This window comes from Triticum urartu, chromosome 7A (genome assembly GCF_056163025.1).
Source record: "Triticum urartu cultivar PI428250 chromosome 7A, HENAU_Tu73, whole genome shotgun sequence".
Taxonomy (NCBI): Eukaryota; Viridiplantae; Streptophyta; class Magnoliopsida; order Poales; family Poaceae; genus Triticum; species Triticum urartu.
In genome coordinates, this window is record NC_141879.1 from 544,260,166 (window position 1) to 544,282,097 (window position 21,932).

The window sequence follows — 21,932 nt, forward strand, 5'->3', positions numbered from 1 at the left end:
TGGCTCAACAATATGGGATGCATGATAAGCAAGTGGTAGGTATCGCAGCATAGGCATAGCAAAAGAGCGAGCAACTAGCAAGCAAAGATAGAAGTGATTTCGAGGGTATGGTCATCTTGCCTGAAATCCCGCAAGGAAGAAGAACGAGTCCATGAAGAAGACAAACAGGCGTAGTCGAATGGGTCCTCACAAACGTGTCGTAATCGGAACCAGCCCGAAGAAGCAACACCGGAAGGAAGCACACAACATAGTAAACAACCAACACATGAACATGGTATGATATGCGGGATGCGCTATGTGAAGCATATGCATGATTTGAAAAGGAATGATTGAACCTGGCCTCAACTTGGAAAACCAAGAGTGCCACTGCAAAGATGAGGTGATTTCGGTTGAAATCGACATAAAGAACACCGGAATCGGATGCACGGTTTGGAAATGGCAAGCAAAACAAATATGACACCGGTCTGCGATAATCAGCAAGTGACCAACTAAATGCATCAAGATAAATATGCTACAGCACTCAAACCTGACAACAAAATAAATGGCAGGGATCCACTCATGATGCTTGACAAAATATGAACACTGAGCTACGGCTAATTCACTCAATAGCAGGTTCAAACAAGCATGGCAAAAGTGCAAATGATAACAGGTTTCAGACTTAGTGAAATAAGCTACATTGCAGGAATTTATCATCAGGAAGCAATGTTTAGAGCACGAAAACTACAAGCTACAGGAACATATCATGGCAAAGCAAGGCATGGTATGAAGCTACTCTAAGCATATAACAAAAGTCCCTTAGTGACCTTGAGCCAAAAGGGATCAGAAAATACAATTACAAGCATGCGAACATGGCAAAAACATAAACAGATTCAGACTTAGTGAAAAACTGGAGCATGGCAAAACAGTTAACAAGTAGGCATGTTTACGAGCTCGATGCACTCACTAAAAGGCATGGCATGACAAACTAAGCATACACCAATCAAGAAGACATGGCATAGAAGCTAGACATGGCAAGAACAATAACATAGCATGCACAGATCAACAACAACAAGCTCGGCAAAATCGCTAAACATGTTAACAACCTGCCAGGAACATTTTATAGCAAAAGTAGAGCTCGATTGACTCAAGATAGGGTGCTCCAAAATTGCAAACAAAGACATGGATGGATAGAGCACCAGAATATCTACAAAACATCCTTACTGATCATCCTCAAAAGAGGCACGGATCACTAGGAAACAACATGAACATATAGCATAAAAACAAAATCAGGACAAGGACTTAGTGAAATTCTAAGTCCCTGAAATTAGCATCATTGAGTAAGCTACTTTGCATGCTTGTGCTAGTCACCACAAAGATCACAAAAATACATGGCATACACCTCTGTAAAGATGGCATGGCATACATCAAAACACATGTAGAGCTCAGGATCATAGCATGCATACATTAATCATGGCAAAAATGACAAAAGGCCATTTGCTGAAACAGATCTGACAAATTCATCACATAGCCCTCTTCCGACAGCATTTCGGGCATCAAGATGAGCTTGAATGAAAATGATGCAATGAGATGAAATGATGTACTCGTCGAGGCGAACATTTTGATATGCTACACGCACGAATCGAAGCTACAGATGCAGAGTTATGGCATGATGAAGATTGCATAAAAATTAGGGTTAGGGACGAAGAAGTCAACCCTTAGACGATCCGATACATATCTGAATCTCGCCGTTACTGTAGCAGCCGGCGCATGAGAACCGAGGGCGGCGGCGCGAGCTTGCCGGAACAGAGAAGAGGCGGCGGGTGGTGGCGTTTTCCGGGAACCCGAGGGCGGCGAGGGAGCTTGGAGGCGGCGGCGGTCGCCGGCGCACGACCACGGCGACGCAGGTCGGAGCTCCGGGCGGTGACGAGCGGCTCCAGTGCGGGGGCGGCCGGCGGAGCTGCCTGGCGGCGAGGTTCCGGCGAATGGCGACGGCTGCCAGTGCGGCGAAGGAGAGGAAGGGCGCGGGCGGCGCAGATCTGGGCCCGGGAGGGCCTCCCGCGGGCCGGGCAGGCCGCGGCGGAGGGAGGAGAGAGAGAAGACCCGGTGAGGTGACGTGGCGCGCGCGGGACGAAATGTCCGGCGGCGCGGGGAAGGTTAGGGTAGGGTTTCGTCCGCGAATTTCGGAGGGGGGTGTTTATATAGGTAGAGGGAGCTTGGAGAGTCCAAATGAGGTGCGAGTTTCGGCCACGCGATCGTGATCGAACGACCGAGATGATGGAGAGGTCTTAGGTGGGTTTTGGGCCACTTTGGAGGGGTGTTGGGCTGCAACACACACGAGGCCTTTTCGATCCCTCGGTTAACCGTTGGAGTATCAAACGAAGTCCAAATGGCACAAAACTTGACAGGCGGTCTACCGGTAGTAAACCAAGGCCGCATGACAAGTCTCGGTCCAATCCGAAAACATTTAACACCCGCACACGAAAAGAGGTAGAAAAGGACACCGGATGACATAGGAGCGCCAGATTGCAAAATGGACAACGGGGAAATGCTCGGATGCATGAGACGAACATGTATGCAAATGCGATGCACATGAAGACATGATATGAGATGCATGACACGCAAGCAATGACAAGGCAACAACAATGAATAACTGGAGGACACCTGGCACATCGGTCTCGGAGCGTTACACCACAAGCTTGCACCCCCCCTGGCGCGCCACCTGGGCTTGTGCCCCCCCCCCCTCTTTTTTGTGTCTTCTGGTCTCTCCCCGAAGCTTCTAGGGCCTCTTATGTTTAAGAAAAAAATCACCGTAAAATTTCATTGTCTTTGGACTTCGGTAGGTATGATCTTTCTGCAAAACAAAAGACATGCAAAAAATAAGAACTGACACTAGGCAATGTGTTAATAGGTTTAGTCCTTTATAATATAAAATGGCATGTCTCTACTCCTGTAAAAGACTTAGTTGATGATGATGGTGTGTTTGTCATCCGTTATTTCTGACCATTAGATTTGCATCTAACAACCGTGATGTAAGTTGTGACCTTTTTGCAATAATATCCCACTTCTCTGCTCCAATTTACAGAAAACCCCTTAGTATCTTGAAACCAACCACATTCCTCCCTTATCTCATCAAAACAGCCAAAGGAATATATTTTGAATGAAGCATAATACATTTTCAGTGATATATGTATATCAAAACTAGATTGTTTTCTTTCAAATTTGTGAATATGTATTATTCTACTTTGGATTCGTTGCAACGCACAGACACGTTGCTAGTAAAGCATACAAAAGTGATAATATAATAGAATGGAACAATAAAAAATTATAGATGCGTTAGAGACGTATCACCCTCTGCCACAGATCAGGAGGAGCAGCGCTAGCCCCACGGTCACAGCCACCGCCGAGATGCCGGACGGCTGCCATGGTTCAGATCGGAGCTGTACCCTCACGAGTTAGGGCGCCACCCGATGACCAGTGAGAGGCAGTATTACCTCCACCGCCGCAATCGCATGCACGGGCTTTATCCGGCGCCGACCTCCAACGACGACGAATGGGAGGAAGGGAAGGAAGGGGGACCGGCGGCTAGGGTTGGGGCTCCTCGGTCGCCCGCGCAGGGCGGCGCAGGGCGCGACACTAGAGGGACGAGAGGGACGACCAAGCCGAACTAATCAAGTTCTATGGCACTTGTTGAATTCTGGAGAACATTGTTTTTTTTGCAGGAAAATTCTGGAGAAAATTGTTGAAATGGCATACCAATTGGAGCTACCTGATACTAGTCGAATACATCATGCATTCCATGTTTCGCAGCTCAAGCGTTTTTGTTCCATCTCATCTACTGATGTACGGTAGACATTGTTGTCAGATACTTCTACCTTGCACGCCCCAGCTTGTGTTCTACTACAACAACGTTCATCGGAGGACTTGCAATCTCTACGACAGCAGATTCCTCGCGCGCCGGCTTAGGGCATCTCCGGCCGCGTCCTCGGGAAGGCCTTTTCAGGTGTATTTTTTTTGCGCCGGCATCGAAAAATCGGTCCAGTCGTGTCTCAGGAGCCCGATTTTCGCTGGTCTGGGCTGAAAACAGCGCCGGCGGACCCAACCCGAACCCGGCGCGCTGGGGGCGCTCGGGGGCGCCGGGGCGAACTGTTTTGGCGCGAAACAGCCGCGGGCCCGCCGCGTCAGCGACACGGCTCCCTTCTCGGCCCTTCGTCGTCCTCATCGCCTCGTTTCCCGCGGCGAATCAATGCCAAAGCTGCCGCGCTGCCGCGCCGGTCAGCCTACGCCATTGATGCCTCACGGGCGGCGCAGTGAAGGCCGGACGACGCGCGTCCCTCGCCCTGCCTCGCCCGCCACGCGTACACACGGCGGGCACGCGCAAGGGCGGCGCCTCGGCCTATATAAGACGCGCCCCAGCGCGCTCGGCGATCTCACCCTCTCTCGCCGTCGTCGTTCCTCCCTCTCCTCTCTCTCCTCGGCGACCTCCAGTTCATCACACCCATGGCTGAGCGTTTCCCAGGAGACGGCGCGGCGGCGAACGACTTCGGCCGCCGCCATCTTCACGAGGACGAGGCTCGCCTCCTTTTCGAGGCCGAGTACCCGGTCCCGTCGGACATGCGAGTGCCCGGGGCGTGGCGGATCAGCGCCGGCGGCGCGCCGGTGCCCCCGATACCCACCGGCGCGGCGCGGCGTGCGGAGATCGCACGCATCCGCTCGTCCCTACCGCGGGCGGCGAGGGAGGGGCCACGGTACGCCGTCGTCACGCGGAGCAACTCGAGGCCACCAACGGCGTCGTGCCCTTCGGCAGGCTCAACGCCGCCGACCGGCGTCGTTGGTGGGGCGTGCCCGGGCGCACGTTGGAGGCCGTCCTCAAGTACATCGAGGGCGGCAACAAGCCGCGCCTCGAGTACCCCGCTCCCCCGTCCTTCCCACGCCGCCGGGGAAGCTCCTGGACCTCGAGGCGCATGGAGACCGGGGGGTCCTCCTCCTCGTCCGGCGGCTCCCCCTGCCTCCACCTCCGCCCCGTCAAGCCGGAGCCCCAGGGCACGCCGGTCAGCGCGCGCACCCGCAGCTCCGGCGTCCGCATCGGCGCCAACGCCTCCCCACCCACCGGCCGCTTCGTCCTCGTCGAGCCCAAGCCGGAGCCCGGCCTCCCCACGGAGTATGAGGAGATAGCCCGGCGCGGCTTCTCCGACAAGGACGCCCTGCGGTGGGCGCGGGACGACTACCTCCGCGACGAGACGGTCCGGCAGCGCCGGGCCCTGGAGGAGATCGCCGCCCGCAAGCGTGGGCGCGAGGACGAGCACGGCGTCGTGGTCCTCGACAGCGACGACGACGACGACGACGACACCCCCGGACCGTCCAACACGCCGCGCCAACCGGGGGGGATGCAGCAGGGACGGCGAAGGCGTAGGCGGGGCGGCGATGACGACGACGACGACGATGACGACGGCGGGGACTACACGCGGTTCTACAGCCTCCTCGGCATGTAGAACCGCGTGGACGGGCGGCGAGGCGGGCGGCGAGGGAGACGGCGGGGTAGCCCACGGTAGTTTTTTTTTTTTAAATATGTTTAAGTTTGAACGAACTCGTCGATGTTTGCGTTAAATTTGAGTCATGTTTACACCGTATTTGATTTTTTTGACTAACCGTGGGCGCCGCGACTGGGGGGCATCACGCCCCCAGTGCGCGGTTTAGCGCCGGTGCGTCCCCGGAGGCGATTTTTTGCCCTTCCTGGGGGGCCAATGGCTGGAGATGCCGAAGCAAGGACCAGATGGATGGATACGGCAGCCTTATCTCCATTTCTGCAGCCTGAACTCCACTTGTAATTCGAATTGGCGAGACAAATTCCCCGGTAGATCGAAGTAGTTCGCAAGACATGATCGAGATATTCTTTATGACGGAACCAGCAGCGCTCCGGATGACCGGTAGATATTCTTTTTGATGAAAAACAGTGTTAGCGCTCTGGGTGATTGAATTGCTGATTACAAGATGCTCCGGAGCGCTCTGGGGTATCATAACTGCTCTTTTTTTTTTCCTTTTCTTTTAGGAGTTACGAAAAAAACCTACTGTGTGTTGAACAGAACTGTCCAAAAAGCAGTAGATGACTGGATTCCACGATTCTTCCCTTGAACGGCTGGTGACATTTTCATCGATTTATATCAATATATATCATGGCAAGGATGATTCAGCCCCAACTCAAAAGGAAAAAATGATTCAGCCTCTGCTGCCCTCCTCCCCACTTGCAGAAACAGGAATGTGGAGCATGCGCGACAATGGCCGTCAGTCAGTTCCACCCATCCCATCTCTTCTTTTGCCTCCGACCTCACACAGCACCACCGACGGCTACAATTAACCATCCACGGCATGCATCATTTCTCAAGTGTGCAAGCTCCAGCACACAAGCACCCCAGCTGAGCTCGAAGAGCAATGGCGGAAGCAGGGGAATGGCTGCCGTGCGTCTCCACGCTGGCGTCCTGCCTCCTCGGCTTCGCGCTCTACTTCTACGCGCCCTACTGGGGAGTCCGCGGCGTGCCGGGCCCTCCGGCGCTGCCGGTCGTCGGCCACCTGCCGCTGCTCGCCCTCCACGGCCCCGACGTCTTCGGCGCCCTCGCCAGGAAATACGGCCCCGTCTTCAGGTTCCATCTGGGGAGGCAGCCTCTGGTGATCGTGGCCGACCCGGAGCTGTGCAAGGAGGTCGGGGTCCGGCAGTTCAAGAGCATCCCCAACCGGAGCCTGCCGTCGCCGATCGCCGGCTCCGCTCTGCACCAGAAGGGCCTCTTCTTCACGAGGGACGAGAGGTGGTCCGCCATGCGCAACACCATTATCTCGCTCTACCAGCCGTCGCACCTCGCCGGACTCGTCCCCACCATGCAACGCTGCATCGAGCGCGCCGCCGACACCATACAGTTGAACGGCAACGTCGACGTTGACATCGACTTCTCCGACCTCGCCCTCAAGCTGGCCACCGACGTCATCGGCCAGGCGGCCTTCGGCGTGGACTTCGCGCTCTCGGCGCCGCGCGAGCACGGCGGACGCGAGGCCGCGGAGTTCATCGCCGAGCACGTCCACTCCACCACCTCGCTCAAGATGGACCTGTCGGCGTCCCTCTCCATCGTGCTGGGCCTCGTCGCGCCGGCGCTGCAGGGGCCGGCACGAGGGCTTCTCCGGCGGCTCCCCGGGACGGCGGACCGGAGGATCGCGCGGACCAACGAGCGGCTGCGGGCGAGGGTGGAGGAGATCGTGGCGAGCAGGGAGCGCGACCGCGACAAGAGGAGAGGGCAGCGGGACTTCCTGTCGGCGCTGCTCAACGCCCGGGACGGCGGCGGCGACAAGATGAGGGAGGTGCTGACGCCGGAGTACGTGGGCGCGCTCACCTACGAGCACCTCCTCGCCGGGTCGGCCACCACGTCCTTCACGCTGGCCTCCGCCGTGTACCTCGTCGCCGGCCACCCGGAGGTCGAGGCCAAGCTGCTCGCCGAGGTCGACCGGTCCGGCGCCACGCCGCCGACGGCCGACGATCTCCAGCGCAACTTCCCCTACCTCGACCAGGTGATAAAGGAGGCGATGCGGTTCTACACGGTGTCGCCGCTGGTCGCGAGGGAGACGTCGCGGCGGGTGGAGGTCGGGGGGCACGCGCTCCCGAAGGGCACGTGGCTGTGGCTGGCGCCGGGGGTGCTGGCGAGGGACGCGGCGCAGTTCCCGGAGCCCGGCGCGTTCCGGCCGGAGCGGTTCGAGGTCGGGTGCGAGGAGGAGCGGCGGCGGCACCCGTACGCGCACGTGCCGTTCGGGCTGGGCCCGCGGGCGTGCGTCGGGCAGCGGTTCGCGCTGCAGGAGGTGAAGCTGGCCATGGTGCACCTCTACCGCCGCTACGTCTTCCGCCGGTCGCCGCGGATGGAGTCGCCGCCGGAGTTCCAGTTCGGGATCGTGCTCGGCTTCAAGCACGGCGTCAAGCTCAGGGCCATCGAGAGGCTTGGCCATGGATGATGATCTTCCGAGGAGTTCTGCTGCTCGGAAGCCATGTGGCATAAAATCAGCGTATATCATGGACAGCGTTGCCCCAGCTTTGCCGCTCGAATATGTACAAGAAAAGCTATTCCTGGAACAACCGAGGACAGTGTGGAATCAAACTGTCACAAGTTAGAAATTCAATCACGTTGCAACTTGACTGTTTGAGAGATTATAACAGGTAGAGCTAAAAAGGAAACGCACTTCAAGAATAATAACACTAGTAGTGCTTCAATATCTATGTTATCACACACAAAGAATCCCTTGAGACAACATGTCACCATGGCGACAACATAGGTCGTGTATATTCCACCACGTGACATATGTGGTAACCAATCCAAACTATTTGAAAACATTGGGTATATTACCAGTAAACAGCCAAGAGGCCTGATTTGGGGCTTCAACAATCAGTGGTATATTAGGCAAAAAATCATGATACTGAATTGTGCATACATCGTGAATGAGCCGACAAATAAGCAATAAAACAAACTCAATGCCCAAATTGCAAGGTCACTTGGGAAAAAATAATCAATAGTTAGATAAACACTGTTTGAAGAACCAAAAACTGTGCAAAAGAGAAACATAAACCTATCCATTTTAACCTTTGTTTAGGTGTTTCATGTAGTGTACAGCTGCTATTCAATGTATCCAATTAACTTGAGGGTCTGAGGCGAGATGCTGGACTAGGAAAAAGGACAGTTCCAGCATATTCTGCACCTTGCAGGATTCCGATACGTCATGCCTCCACCAAAATAATGATTGTTACGATGGCCAGAAAATGCCCAGCCATCTTATTCTTGTCCACCAAACCAACAGATATCCGTATCATCTCCAGTTCTTTGATCACCATCACCTGAGAGACTCCTATCACTTTTCACTGTAAGTACCACCTCTTTGCTGGCCAAGCAGAAGGTTGTATCCATAAGGTGTGCAATGGATCATAAACATAAAACAGCACTCCATCTCAATCACAACCTAGGCAAGAGGGGACCAATGAAAACTCGAGAGCACTGCTAGAGGCAGCAACAACTGGACACACCCACTGGTAAATTTCTCACCTGATGTTTGGCAGGAAGGGCTCCGTCCAGTTAATCAGGCCAAATACGCCCAAGCCCAACATCAAGACGAACCAGTTAGTGCAGCCCTCTTACAATGTTTTCCCCGTAGATTTCTGCTGGCTTAGCTTGTAAACATAATACTCATTCTACGCCATGTTGATCACTGCATCCCTGATGATACTGAACTTTGAAGAATGGCAGTAGGTACAAGTGGCAAATCTTGGTTTTCAAAACAGAGTTATGTCTCCAATGTTTCTCATGTGATGTCATCAGAAGCAAGTGAATGCAAATCATCCTGCCATACTTCAAAGTATGTCTTCTCTTCTGCGAACGTTACCAACATCAACAGTGTTTCAGCATAGACCACAAAGAAAACTATCACCTCATGAAGGTAATCGCAGAGGTGCTTGGAGCACAATTTGACCTGACTACTGTGTGACAGAACCTGCTGACTGACATGAAGGCATCAGATTGTATGGACTCACAATATTCAGCAGGTCAATACCTGGAAGAATACGATGTTGTCTTCACCCCATTATCCACTATTCGACTATGAGTAAGAAATCCCGCTGCTAAAAACGACAGACGGCACGAGATAAAAGAGGTGCAACATCTACTGCTCTTAGGTTTATGCAAAACTTCTGCAGCAACATGAGGAAAATATCATGTGTTGCGCTTCATGAATCTCTGGCATCTGTTGTTTGGGCAAAATGACGGTGAGTTCTTCATGGCCACACGAAACCTGAATTAGCAACCAAACAGTTATGCCAGTATCATAGATTCCTTGGCTAAATAGGACCTGTACTGTTAGTGGTTTTAAATAAGAGAACAATGAGGAGACTCGAATCAGATAACAGCTTAGAATGTGCCAGATTCTCAGTGGCTGTAAAATCACTGATGTGTTTTCCACCAAGATGGAATATTGCAAACTAAGTGATCAACCGAAAAAGGCTAGCGCCCCGCTTCATATATAAGGGCCAGTTCTTTTGGGCGGCTTAAAAAATAAGCTGCCTCTCCCCAGCTTAAAAAATAAGCCGCTCCCAAAATTCATGCAGGCTTCTAGATTAGTAATCCCATAACTAGTTCAGAAGCCCCAATAAATAAGGGAGGGGGCTTATGACAAAAGCTAGGGAGGAGGCGGCTTATTTGTTAAGCCGCCAAAAGAACTGGCCCTAAAGCAACGACCAATATACAATCCAACCCAGACAACACGACACCACACCACACACGCTCAAGGCAAGATACAAGGGTGTTTAAGAACAGCTAGACTACCTCCATCCACTTCAAGCAAACTACAGGTAGGATCACTGTTGAAAAAAGCGTTATTAGGCGCTCGCCTAGGCGTGCTTAAGCGCTGGGCGTTGGCATAGCGCCTTGCTTTGGCCTTAGGCGCTCAAAAAAGCAGCCGGCAAGGTCCTCCGGCGAGAAATCAGCCTCTCCGGCGAGGAATCATGTTTCTCAGGCGAGAAATCTGTCTCCCCGGCGAGGATTCGACCTCCCCTGTGAGGATTCATCCTCGCCGATGAGGGATTCAACTGTCCCGACGACAAATCGAGCTTCTCCAGCGAGGGATTGAGATTCTCCGGCGAGGGATCGAGCTTCTCCAGCGAGGGACAGAGGAAGAGGGAGAGAGGCAGCCTCTTGCAGCAAGACAGAGGACGTGGGGGGGAGGCAGCGTGAGGAGGAAACCTAAATTTCCTATCAACTGCACCAGACGAGAGCTTTAGTAGGAGGATATGAAGATGGGCCTGTGGTTTAATGGGCTAGGCCAGCCCATCTAACTTATTTCTTCATGTTACAGTACTAACGCCTAATTGCGCCTAATTTAGCCTAATCACGCCTAAGCTAGAAAAGCGCAAGTAGGTGCCCAAACACATAATTAACGCCTAGCCCTTTTTTGAACTTTGGGTAGGATCAAGAGGGCACCGCTTGAAGCCTTTAGAGGCTTCGACCATGAGCAAGTCACCACGAAGAGACGAAGTTATGCACGACAAACCGAGTACTCCAAGGCGGCACCTTCAGGAAGGCACGACATTGGAGCACTACCACCGCTCAATCGAGGGATCAAGGTTTCCCCCGGAGCAACATGGAGGATAAAGAGGAACCATGGCCACACCGTTGTGGCCTGGAGGAGCCACTGGAGGAGCCAGAACGGATTTTCACCCGGCAAGCCCTCTTTGTCTTCGAGACGTAGAACAACAAGCGATGAGAATGCCTGCCGCACCATTGCCTCTAACCGTCGCACACTAACCACCAAGCCGCCCACACCCGAGCCACGAGCACCGTGGCTCCCACCTTTAGGGCCGCCATGGCAACCAAGGCTCTGACTCCATCCCCACCCAGGCTTGCAGCCATGACGGCCAAAGAGACGGGTGGGAATGCACCTTCTTTCCCGCCCCTGGACTACCCCAGGTCCACGCACCCCTGGGCCGGCCAGATCTGGCCTCCATCGCTCTGCCTTGCCTCGGCCGGGCAAAGAACGAGCTCCCCGATGGCGCACCGCCACCAGACGGGAGGCAATGATGATTCCATGGCCCTCCCAATGACGGAAACATCCCTCAACAGTGGACATCCGCTGGGAGAGGTCCAACCCTTCGGTGCATCCCACCCAAGCGCAGGGAGGGAATGGACGTCGGACGCACAACACCACCACAGCGCCGCCGCCACCAACAACAACAACCAGCCACGCCAACAGTAGCCAATCGCAGCCCAAGCCGCAGCCGGCGACGCCGGAGAGGAGCAGACCGCCCCCGCCACTTGCAGCCCCCAGCCACACCCGGCCCATTGCCACCACCCAGCCCGTCGTACCACATACACGCCAGCGCACCACCTTGCCGTGGGCCAGCGCCACAACCCGATCCAGAGCGCCGGCCCGTGTCAGATCCACCGGGAGGGGAGACAAGGAAGTCCCTTAGCCGCCGACGCAAAGAACGAGGGAAGAAAAGGGGGAGGTAGGCGGCCGGGCAAAGAACGAGCTCCCCGATGGCGCACCGCCACCAGACGGGGGGCAAGGATGATTCCATGGCCCTCCCGGCGACGAAAACATCCCTCAACGGTGGACATCCGCTGGGAGAGGTCCAGCACTTCGGTGCAGCCCAAGCGCAGCGAGGGAATGGACACCGGACGCACAAAACCACCACTAGTAACCAGCGACGGGAATGGTAGCTGGTCGCGGTACAAGCCGTCCGCAACCCGCGACACCGGAGAGAAGAGAAGGGCGCCCCCGCCGCTTGCAGCCCGCAGCCACAACCAGCCTGCCGCACCACCACCCAGCCTGTCGTACCACGAACACGCCACCATCAGCGCCACAACCCGATCTAGATCGCCGGCCCACGCCAGATCCACCGGGAGGGGAGACAAGGAAGCCCCGCGGCCGCCGACGCCGGCCAGGCTTCGCCCGGCCACGCCCTCTGGCGGTAGCGGGGGAGGAGGGGAGAAGAGGGGGAGGTAGGCGGCAGCGCGCTTGGGTTCCACCCTATGCCTCACAGGATTGACGTAGAAGGAGGGGATAAGGCTCCGTCTAGGAGTATTATACAAGACCTGCAAACTAAGCAGAGGTAGAGACAAGGCTAGGGCAAATGGGGCTATAGCCCTAGGTCCAGTGACAATAGTCTTGGTAAATGCTTACAAAATACAAAAAATCACTAATGTGCATCACTCAAGCTAGCTTAGCCCTAGGCATAGCCCCATGCTAGCTCCGCCCCTGAAACTAAGTGATGGTAATAAGTTTGCACTGTCCTGTTACTCACACGTACTAATCTCTAGAAGAATTAGTCACAAAGGTAAAAATATGATTGCTCAATGTAAGGATGTGGATTATAAGAAACATGCAAGGAAAAAAACAGTCGTAAGAGTGGCATTTGCTTGCTTGTTCCATTACTAGAACAACTAGGAAAGTCAGATCAAAACAAAAAAGAAAACTCGGAAAGATACGTGTGTGTTCTAATGCCAGTAAGAATCAACTGATTCATAGTGAACATACCAAACTATTCCAGTACTAACTACGTAGAAACTAATGACCAATAACTTGTGAATAATTAAACTCAATCAAGAGGAAATGCATGCAAAAACTTACTTGGTTTATCCGCTCATGGATCTGTTATTGGCATCAATATTGGTGGAAGCATGGCAGATGGTATCTGTAACACGAATACAAATCTTATCAAATACAGTCTAGCATATATTGGTAGAAACAAGACTATCATTCTTTCTAAATGGAGAGGCCAAGGAAAAATACACAACAAAGTAATGTGTTTGCACATAATATACTGGAAAGTAAGAAATGCGTTGAGACCTTACCTATGGAACATTTCGAAATTTGGGAGTTCCTTCTCACTCTCCCAACTTAATAGAGAAACAGAGTCATTTTTCTGTCTGTTGGGGCCTGTTTCCAGATAATTGGTATTTTTCGCATGTCTTCTCAAATTTGGCATCAAATGTAGTTTCTTGACTAGTTTGAACCCAGTCAGAAAACCAGGAGAGGTGTTTTAATTTAGTGGCTTTTGCTGCTATGCTGTATGGAAAGTAACAAGTTAGTAACATCTTATAGTAAAGTTCCAGAAGTGATGGTGTTTATTTATTTATTTATTTTACTCCTACCTGCTCACAAGCAGATGCTCAAGTTTAACCGTCAGAACCAGGAGCAGTATCACCATTTGTAAAAGAGGGTAGCACACTTTCCATTTCATTCTGAAGACTAGCTGCCTCCTCAATATTCCCCAATTTCATGTATTTGCTTATCAGACAGTTGTAAATTACCGTATCAGGAGTAATACCATTTCCAATCATTTCTGAAAGAACTTCTCTAGCTTCTTGCATCATATTTAAATTACAAAATCCCCATAGAAAACAAGTGTACCCATAGAGATCTAGCTGCAAACCACTATTGATCATCTCGGCCTTGAGTGCAAAGGCATCCTGAAGATTTCCCTGCTTCAGGTACCCATCCATAAGAGATGTATACACAACTTTGTCCAAAGACAAACCCTTGTCAACCATTTCATCCAACAACCCCACAGCCTTGGTTAAGCACCCACTCTTGCACAAACCATCAATTAAAGCGGTGTAAGTATGTACATTAGGCTCTAACCCTAGGTCTCTCATTTTGTTAAAATGTGAGACTGCCTCATCAACTGATCCTGATTTGCACAAACCATCAACCAATGCAGAATATGTCACAACATTAGGCTGGAACCCGGAATCCTGCATCTTGTGGAACAGGGCAATGGCCTCTGACTCTTTTCCTTCTTTAAAGCAGGCATCCATTATATTCGTATAGATGATATTATTGGGTTTCAGACCACATTCATCCATTTTATTTAACAAACTCTTAGCCTCATCCACCTTCTGAAGATTACAAAGTCCCCAAATGAGGGCACCATAAAGCGAAACATCAAGCTCCATCCCTTTATCCTTCATCTCACTCAACAAATCCAGCGCTCTCTCACTATTTTTATTCACAAAATGCCCATGAATTAGTGTGGTGTACAACAACTCGTTGGCTCTGACGCCAGCTTTCTCCATCAGCCTAAAAACATCCTCCGCTTCTGCAACCTTCCCCTCTTTACAAAGGCCATCAACTTGCACAGTATATGTGACCACATTCAATGGCACACCTTGCTGCACCATTTCATCAATCAAAACAAAGGCATCATCAAGCCTACCTGCCTTAAAGGTCCCATCAACCAAACATGTATATGTCACCTCATTCGGTGCCATCCCCCTGATCCTCATTTGCGCAAACAGCTTCATAGCCTCCCTTACCATCCCCTCCTTGCAGAACGCATCTACAAAGGTGCTATAAGTCCTTACATTTGCTATCACTCCTTCCCTCTTCATCTCAGCAAAGTAGCTGTATGCCCTTTCCATCCTCCAAAACTTGCAAAAGCAGTTGACTAATGCATTGTATGTCACAACATCTGGTGTGCATCCACACCCCCTCATCTCCCCGACGAGCTGCTCCACCTCTTCCAACTCCCCGCATTTGCCACACCCATCAATGAGCGAATTGTATGTGACAACATCTGGTGGGCAACCTATTGCCTTCATCCTCGAGAACAATGCTCTCGCCTCAGCGAGCTCCCCTTCCTTGCACAGGAAATCGATCACGATGTTGAACGTGAACACGTTGGGGGCAGGCACCTGCTCAAATAGCCGCCGGACGAGCGCACCGCGGCGCTCACGGGCTAGGCGGAGGAGGATGTGGTTGCAGGTGCGGGTGTTAGGGGGCACCCGCAGCTCCCGCACACGGCCAAGGGCGAGAACGGCGCCGTCGAGGAAGCCGCGGTCGGCGAGGAGGGAGAGGAGGGTGTCGACGACGGAGGGCAGGGCGCTGCGGCGAGGCCCCAGTGCGAGAGCCGCGCGATGGAGGAGGTCGACGAGGGAGGCGGCGAGGTGGGGCCGGTGACCGGGGGCGAGAAGGCGGGAGAGGAGGCTGCGGGAATGGGGGAAGAGGCGGGCGCGGGCGAGGAGGTGGGCCGCGATGCAGAGGTGGGCGGAGGAGGGGAGGGGATGAGAGAGGAGGAGGTTGGCGGGGACGGCTTGGAGCGACTGGAGGAGGCGGAGGCGGTCGGAGATTGGAGTGGCGGCGGCGGCGGAGGAGGAGGAGGAGGAGGAGTCGGTTGGGAGGGTGGAGATGGCGGTGGCGCGGATAGAGAAGGGGATGAAGCTAGGGTTCCGGCGAGAGTAGAAGGAGAGGAAGTGGCGGCGCAGGGGGAGGGGTAGCATCGTTTGACCGCCTCCGGCGGCGGTGAGGCAGAAAGAATCAGGCCATGGAGGGGAGGGGGGCCGAGGAGGTATCGTAGTAGGGTTTAGTGAGGTTTTGAGTTGCGCTTCATTTGGGGCCTTTCGCTTATACTTTGTGGACTGTTGTGCGCTGGATTTCGCCAGTTCGGATCCAATTCAAACAAGAACCGGAGCCAACTAGGGAAACATGGATACAAATACCAGTTCCACATATGTTGAAATGGAAAGCATCTGGATCCAACTTCAAACAATTGTAAAAAAACAAAATGGGACATTTTAAACAGACAAAACGCAATCTTTTTCAGTACTTTTAGAATTGTGAATTATGACTACGTCGTGACTCTATTTTTTAGGGAGAAACTTCATTCATCTTGAATCTTGGCAGTACAAAGAACACTAGAAGTAATACAAATTACAACCGGGTCCATGGACCACCTAACGACGACTATAAGCACTGGAGTGAACCGAAGGCGCGCCACCAGCATCGCTGCTCCCTCACCGGAGCTAGGCAAACCTTGTTGTAGTAGACAGTCGGGAAGTCGTCGTGCTAAGTCCTCATAGGACCAACACACCAGAGCAACAACCAGCATTGATGAATAAAGACGTAGATCAGAAGGATCAAACCTGTAAACACCCAAACAAAGATCGGATCCAAACAGATCTACCAAAAACCAGCACTGGTCAAATCCTGCAGGATCCGATGTAGACACACCTTCACGAGCCCTCCAATGAGGCTAGACGCACCATTGGGGCGGGGATGGAATGTAGGAGACATTAAATCACCGCCGCCACATAGCCCCAACAAAGACGCCTAATCTAACAAGAACGGGAATGGGGTCCATCCCGTCGAGGGGGGGGGGGCGAGATCCTCCGCACCTCCATGGCCAAAGGCCATCGGAGATGGGGCGGACCAGCGCGGCGCCGACGGGAGGCAAAGAAAAGGCTAAGGTCTTCTCTTGTGGAGGAGGAAAGGTGCTTAGACGTCTGACTTTGATTGTTGTAGGAGGTACTCTTGGTGTTCTCCAGGGGCGTGATGTTTGGGTGTTCGTGGTTTGAACATTTAACGGACTGAATTGTGAACTGACTTGGATTTTCTTTTCACTTGTGTGTTTTTATACGAAATTATAATTTTCACAATTTTTCATCAAAACATGTGATTAAGGGACTTGCTTGCTTTGTTACGTGTGTATGGTATAGGAGTATGTTATATTATATACTTACTAAATAGTTATCTCCCACTATCTATTATTCTTGCCATCGGTGGAGTGGGAGAAGAAAAACTCCACACCCCTCGCTCCACTTAAATAATATTTATGAATAATCTGATCATAAACCCACAATTCATCGGATCCCAACAAACACACCGCAAAAAAGATTACATCAAATAGATCTCCAAAAACATCGAGAAAACATTGTATTGAAGATCAAAGAGAGAGAAGAAGCCATCTAGCTACTAGCTATGGACCCGTATGTGTGTAATAAACTACTTACACATCATTAGAAGGGCAGCAAGGTTGATGTAAAAGCCCTACATGATCTATTCCCCTTTAGATAGGGTGCCGAAAAAGGCCTCCGGATGAGATCTCGAAGAACGGGAACTTGCGGAGGCACAAAAAAGTATTTTGGGTGGCTCTTTGTTGGTTTTTTTTTATTTTAGAGAATTTATAGAGACAGAATTAGGTCAAACGGATCCAGGGGACCACAAGGTACTAGGGCACGCCTCCCCCCTCCCGGCGACCGACACTTGGCACTAAGTTAATAGGTTACTCTCAAAAAATAATATAATAATGCATATAAAACATCCAAGATTGATACTATAATAGCATGGAACAATCGAAATTTATAGATACGTTGGAGACATATCATGCACGCCTCTAACTAGGGATGGCAGTTTTGCCCATGGGTATGGGTACCTGCGGGTACCCTACCCAAAAACAGTGGGCACTGGTGAGACTTTCTACCAGTTCATACCCATGGGTAATGGGTATCCATACCCGCAAAATGCATGGGTAGGGTATTGATATGTATCCGTCGTTTCTATAATTTTTTATTGTTTCATGCCAATATTATACAACTTTCACATACTTTTGGCAACATTTTGTATGATTTATTGGACTAACCTATTGATCCAGTGTCCAGTGCCAGTTCCTATTTTTTGCATGTTTTTTGTTTTGTAGAAAATCCATATCAAACGAAGTCCAAACGCGATAAAAATTTACAAAGAATTATTTTGGAATATATGTGATTTTTGGGACTTGGAATCAACGCAAACGGGGGCACACAGCCCCCACAAGACACCAGGGCACGCCCAGGGGCCAGGCGTGCCCTGGTGGGTTGTGCCCTCATCGGATGTCGGTTGGGGCCCTACTTCGGGCGCAGGGAAGCTTATATCTGGAAAAAAATCATGTTAAAAATCTCAGCGCAATCGGAGTTACGGATCTCCCAAAATATAAGAAACGGGTTTGGGCCAGATCTGGGGAGCGCAAAACAGAACAGAGGGGGAGATCCAATCTCGGAGGGGCGGGAGCCCCTCCGCCACCATGGAGGCCATGGACCAGAGGGGGAACTCTCCTCCCATCTAGGGGGGAGGGAGGCCAAGGAAGAAGAAGAAGAGGGGGGCTCTCTGTTGGGGAACGTTGCAGAAAACAAAAATTTTCCTACGGTTTCACCAAGATCCATCTATGAGTTCATCTAGCAACGAGTGATTGGATTGCATTTACATACCTTTGTAGATCACGCGCAGAAGCGTTCAAAGAACGGGGATGAGGAAGTCGTACACGACGTGATCCAAATCACCGAAGACCTAGCGCCGAACGGACGGCACCTCCACGTTCAACACACGTACAGTCAGCGTAACGTCTCCTTCTTCTTGATCCAGCAAGGGGGAAGGAGAGGTTGAGGAAGATGGCTCCAGCAGCAGCACGACGGCGTGGTGGTGATGGAGCTGCAGTACTCCGGCAGGGCTTCGCCAAGCGCTATGGAGGAGGAGGAGGTGTTGGAGAGGGAGAGGGAGGCACCAAAGGCCGGGGTAAGAAGTCCTCCATCTCCCCACTATATATAGGAGGGCCAAGGGGGGGAGGGCGCCGGCCCTAGGAGATCTAATCTCCTAGGGGGGTGCGGCCAAGGGGAGGAATCCCTCCTCCCCAAGGCACCTAGGAGGTGCCTTCCCCTCCTAGGACTCTTCCCTCCTTGAAACCCTAGGCGCATGGGCCTCTTGGGGCTGGTGCCCTTGGCCCATGTAGGCCAAGGCGCACCCCCTACAGCCCATGTGGCCCCCCGGGACAGGTGGCCCCACCCGGTGGACCCCCGGGACCCTTCTGGTGGTCCCGGTACAATACCGGTGACCCCGAAACTTGTCCCGATGCCCGAAATAGTACTTCCTATATATAATTCTTTACCTCCAGACCATTCCGGAACTCCTCGTGACGTCCGGGATCTCATCCGGGACTCCGAACAACATTCGGATTACTGCATATACATATCCCTACAACCCTAGCATCACCGAACCTTAAGTGTGTAGACCCTACGGGTTCGGGAGACATGTAGACATGACCGAGACGACTCTCTGGTCAATAACCAACAGCGGGATCTGGATACCCATGTTGGCTCCCACATGCTCCTCGATGATCTCATCGGATGAACCACGATGTCGAGGATTCAAGCAACCCCGTATACAATTCCCTTCGTCAATCGGTATGTTACTTGCCCGAGATTTGATCGTCGGTATCCCAATACCTCGTTCAATCTCGTTACCGGCAAGTCACTTTACTCGTACCGTAATGCATGATCCCGTGACCAGACACTTGGTTACTTTGAGCTCATTATGATGATGCATTACCGAGTGGGCCCAGTGATACCTCTTCGTCATACGGAGTGACAAATCCCAGTCTTGATCCGTGTCAACCCAACAGACACTTTCGGAGATACCCGTAGTATACCTTTATAGTCACCCAGTTACGTTGTGACGTTTGGCACACCCAAAGCACTCCTACGGTATCCGGGAGTTACACGATCTCATGGTCTAAGGAAAAGATACTTGACATTGGAAAACTCTAGCAAACGAACTATACGATCTTGTGCTATGTTTAGGATTGGGTCTTGTCCATCACATCATTCTCCTAATGATGTGATCTCGTTATCAATGACATCCAATGTCCATAGTCAGGAAACCATGACTATCTGTTGATCAACGAGCTAGTCAACTAGAGGCTTACGAGGGACATGTTGGTGTCTATTATTCACACATGTATTATGATTTCCGGATAATACAATTATAGCATGAATAAAGACAATTATCATGAACAAAGAAATATAATAATAATGCTTTTATTATTGCCTCTAGGGCATATTTCCAACAGTCTCCCACTTGCACTAGAGTCAATAATATAGTTACATTGTGATGAATCGAACACCCATGGAATTCTGGTGTTGATCATGTTTTGCTCTAGGGAGAGGTTTAGTCAACGGATCTGCTACATTCAGGTCCGTATGTACTTTACAAATCTCTATGTCTCCATCTTGAACATTTTCATGAATGGAGTTGAAGCGATGCTTGATGTGCCTTGTCTTCTTGTGAAACCTGGGCTCCTTGGCAAGTGCAATAGTTCCAGTGTTGTCACAGAAGATCTTGATCGGCCCCGACGCATTGGGTATGACTCCTAGGTCGGTGATGAACTCCTTCACCCAAATTGCTTCATGCGCTGCCTCCGAGGCTGCCATGTACTCCGCTTCACATGTAGATCCCGCCACGACGCTCTGCTTGCAACTGCACCAGCTTACTGCCCCACCATTCAAAATATACACGTATCCGGTTTGTGACTTTGAGTCATCCAGATCTGTGTCGAAGCTAGCGTCGACGTAACCCTTTACGACGAGCTCTTCGTCACCTCCATAAACGAGAAACATTTCCTTAGTCCTTTTCAGGTACTTCAGGATATTCTTGACCGCTGTCCAGTGTTCCTTGCCGGGATTACTTTGGTACCTTCCTACCAAACTTACGGCAAGGTTTACATCAGGTCTGGTACACAGCATGGCATACATAATAGAACCTATGGCTGAGGCATAGGGGATGACACTCATCTCTTCTATATCTTTTGCCGTGGTCGGACATTGAGCTGAGCTCAATTTCACACCTTGCAACACAGGCAAGAACCCCTTCTTAGACTGATCCATATTGAACTTCTTCAATATCTTATCAAGGTATGTGCTTTGTGAAAGACCTATGAGGCGTCTCGATCTATCTCTATAGATCTTGATGCCTAATATATATGCAGCTTCTCCAAGGTCCTTCATTGAAAAACTCTTATTCAAGTAGGCCTTGATGCTGTCCAAGAGTTCTATATCATTTCCCATCAAAAGTATGTCATCTACATATAATATGAGAAATGCTACAGAGCTCCCACTCACTTTCTTGTAAACACAGGCTTCTCCATAAGTCTGTGTAAACCCAAACGCTTTGATCATCTCATCAAAGCGAATGTTCCAACTCCGAGATGCTTGCACCAACCCATAAATCGAGCGTTGGAGCTTGCACACCTTGTTAGCATTCTTAGGATCGACAAAACCTTCCGGCTGCATCATATACAATTCTTCCTTAAGGAAACCATTAAGGAATGCCGTTTTGACGTCCATTTGCCATATTTCATAATCATAGAATGCGGCAATCGCTAACATGATTCGGACGGACTTCAGCTTCGCTACCGGTGAGAAAGTCTCATCGTAGTCAACCCCTTGAACTTGTCGATAACCCTTAGCGACAAGCCGAGCTTTATAGATGGTCACATTACCATCCGCGTCTATATTCTTCTTAAAGATCCATTTATTTTCTATGGCTCGCCGCTCTACGGGCAAGTCAGTCAAAGTCCATACTTCGTTTTCATACATGGATCCTATCTCGGATTTCATGGCTTCCAGCCATTTGTCGGAATCCGGGCCCGCCATCGCTTCTTCATAGTTTGAAGGTTCACCGTTGTCTAACAACATGATTTCCAAGACAGGGTTGCCGTACCACTCTGGTGCGGAACGTGTCCTTGTGGACCTACGAATTTCAGTAGGAGCTTGATCAGAAGTATCTTGATCATCATCATTAACTTCCTCTCTAGTCGGTGCAGGCACCTCAGGAACATTTTCTTGAGTTGCGCCCTTTTC

The 21,932-nt window shown here is 51.4% G+C and overlaps 1 protein-coding gene and 1 pseudogene across 2 annotated transcripts; one reads left to right on the forward strand and one right to left on the reverse strand.

Moving 5' to 3' along the window:
* The first annotated feature begins 6,084 nt into the window (after nt 1-6,084).
* On the forward strand, nt 6,085-8,127 carry LOC125520604 (cytochrome P450 711A1 pseudogene; annotated as a pseudogene).
* Nucleotides 8,128-8,345: 218 nt separating this feature from the next.
* LOC125520603 (uncharacterized) lies at nt 8,346-15,848 on the reverse strand. Of its 2 annotated transcripts, XM_048685561.2 has the most exons (5): nt 13,641-15,848; nt 13,341-13,554; nt 13,117-13,180; nt 9,547-9,783; nt 8,346-9,365 (listed from the first exon to the last, which is right to left on the reverse strand). In XM_048685561.2, the coding sequence occupies exon 1, from the start codon at nt 15,765-15,767 to the stop codon at nt 13,665-13,667; it is 2,103 nt and encodes a 700-aa protein (XP_048541518.1). In that variant the 5' UTR covers nt 15,768-15,848; the 3' UTR covers nt 8,346-9,365; nt 9,547-9,783; nt 13,117-13,180; nt 13,341-13,554; nt 13,641-13,664. The 2 variants fall into 2 exon arrangements, with proteins under 2 accessions (XP_048541518.1, XP_048541517.1); XM_048685560.2 differs by having other exon boundaries at nt 8,346-9,783.
* Between the last annotated feature and the right edge of the window lie 6,084 nt (nt 15,849-21,932).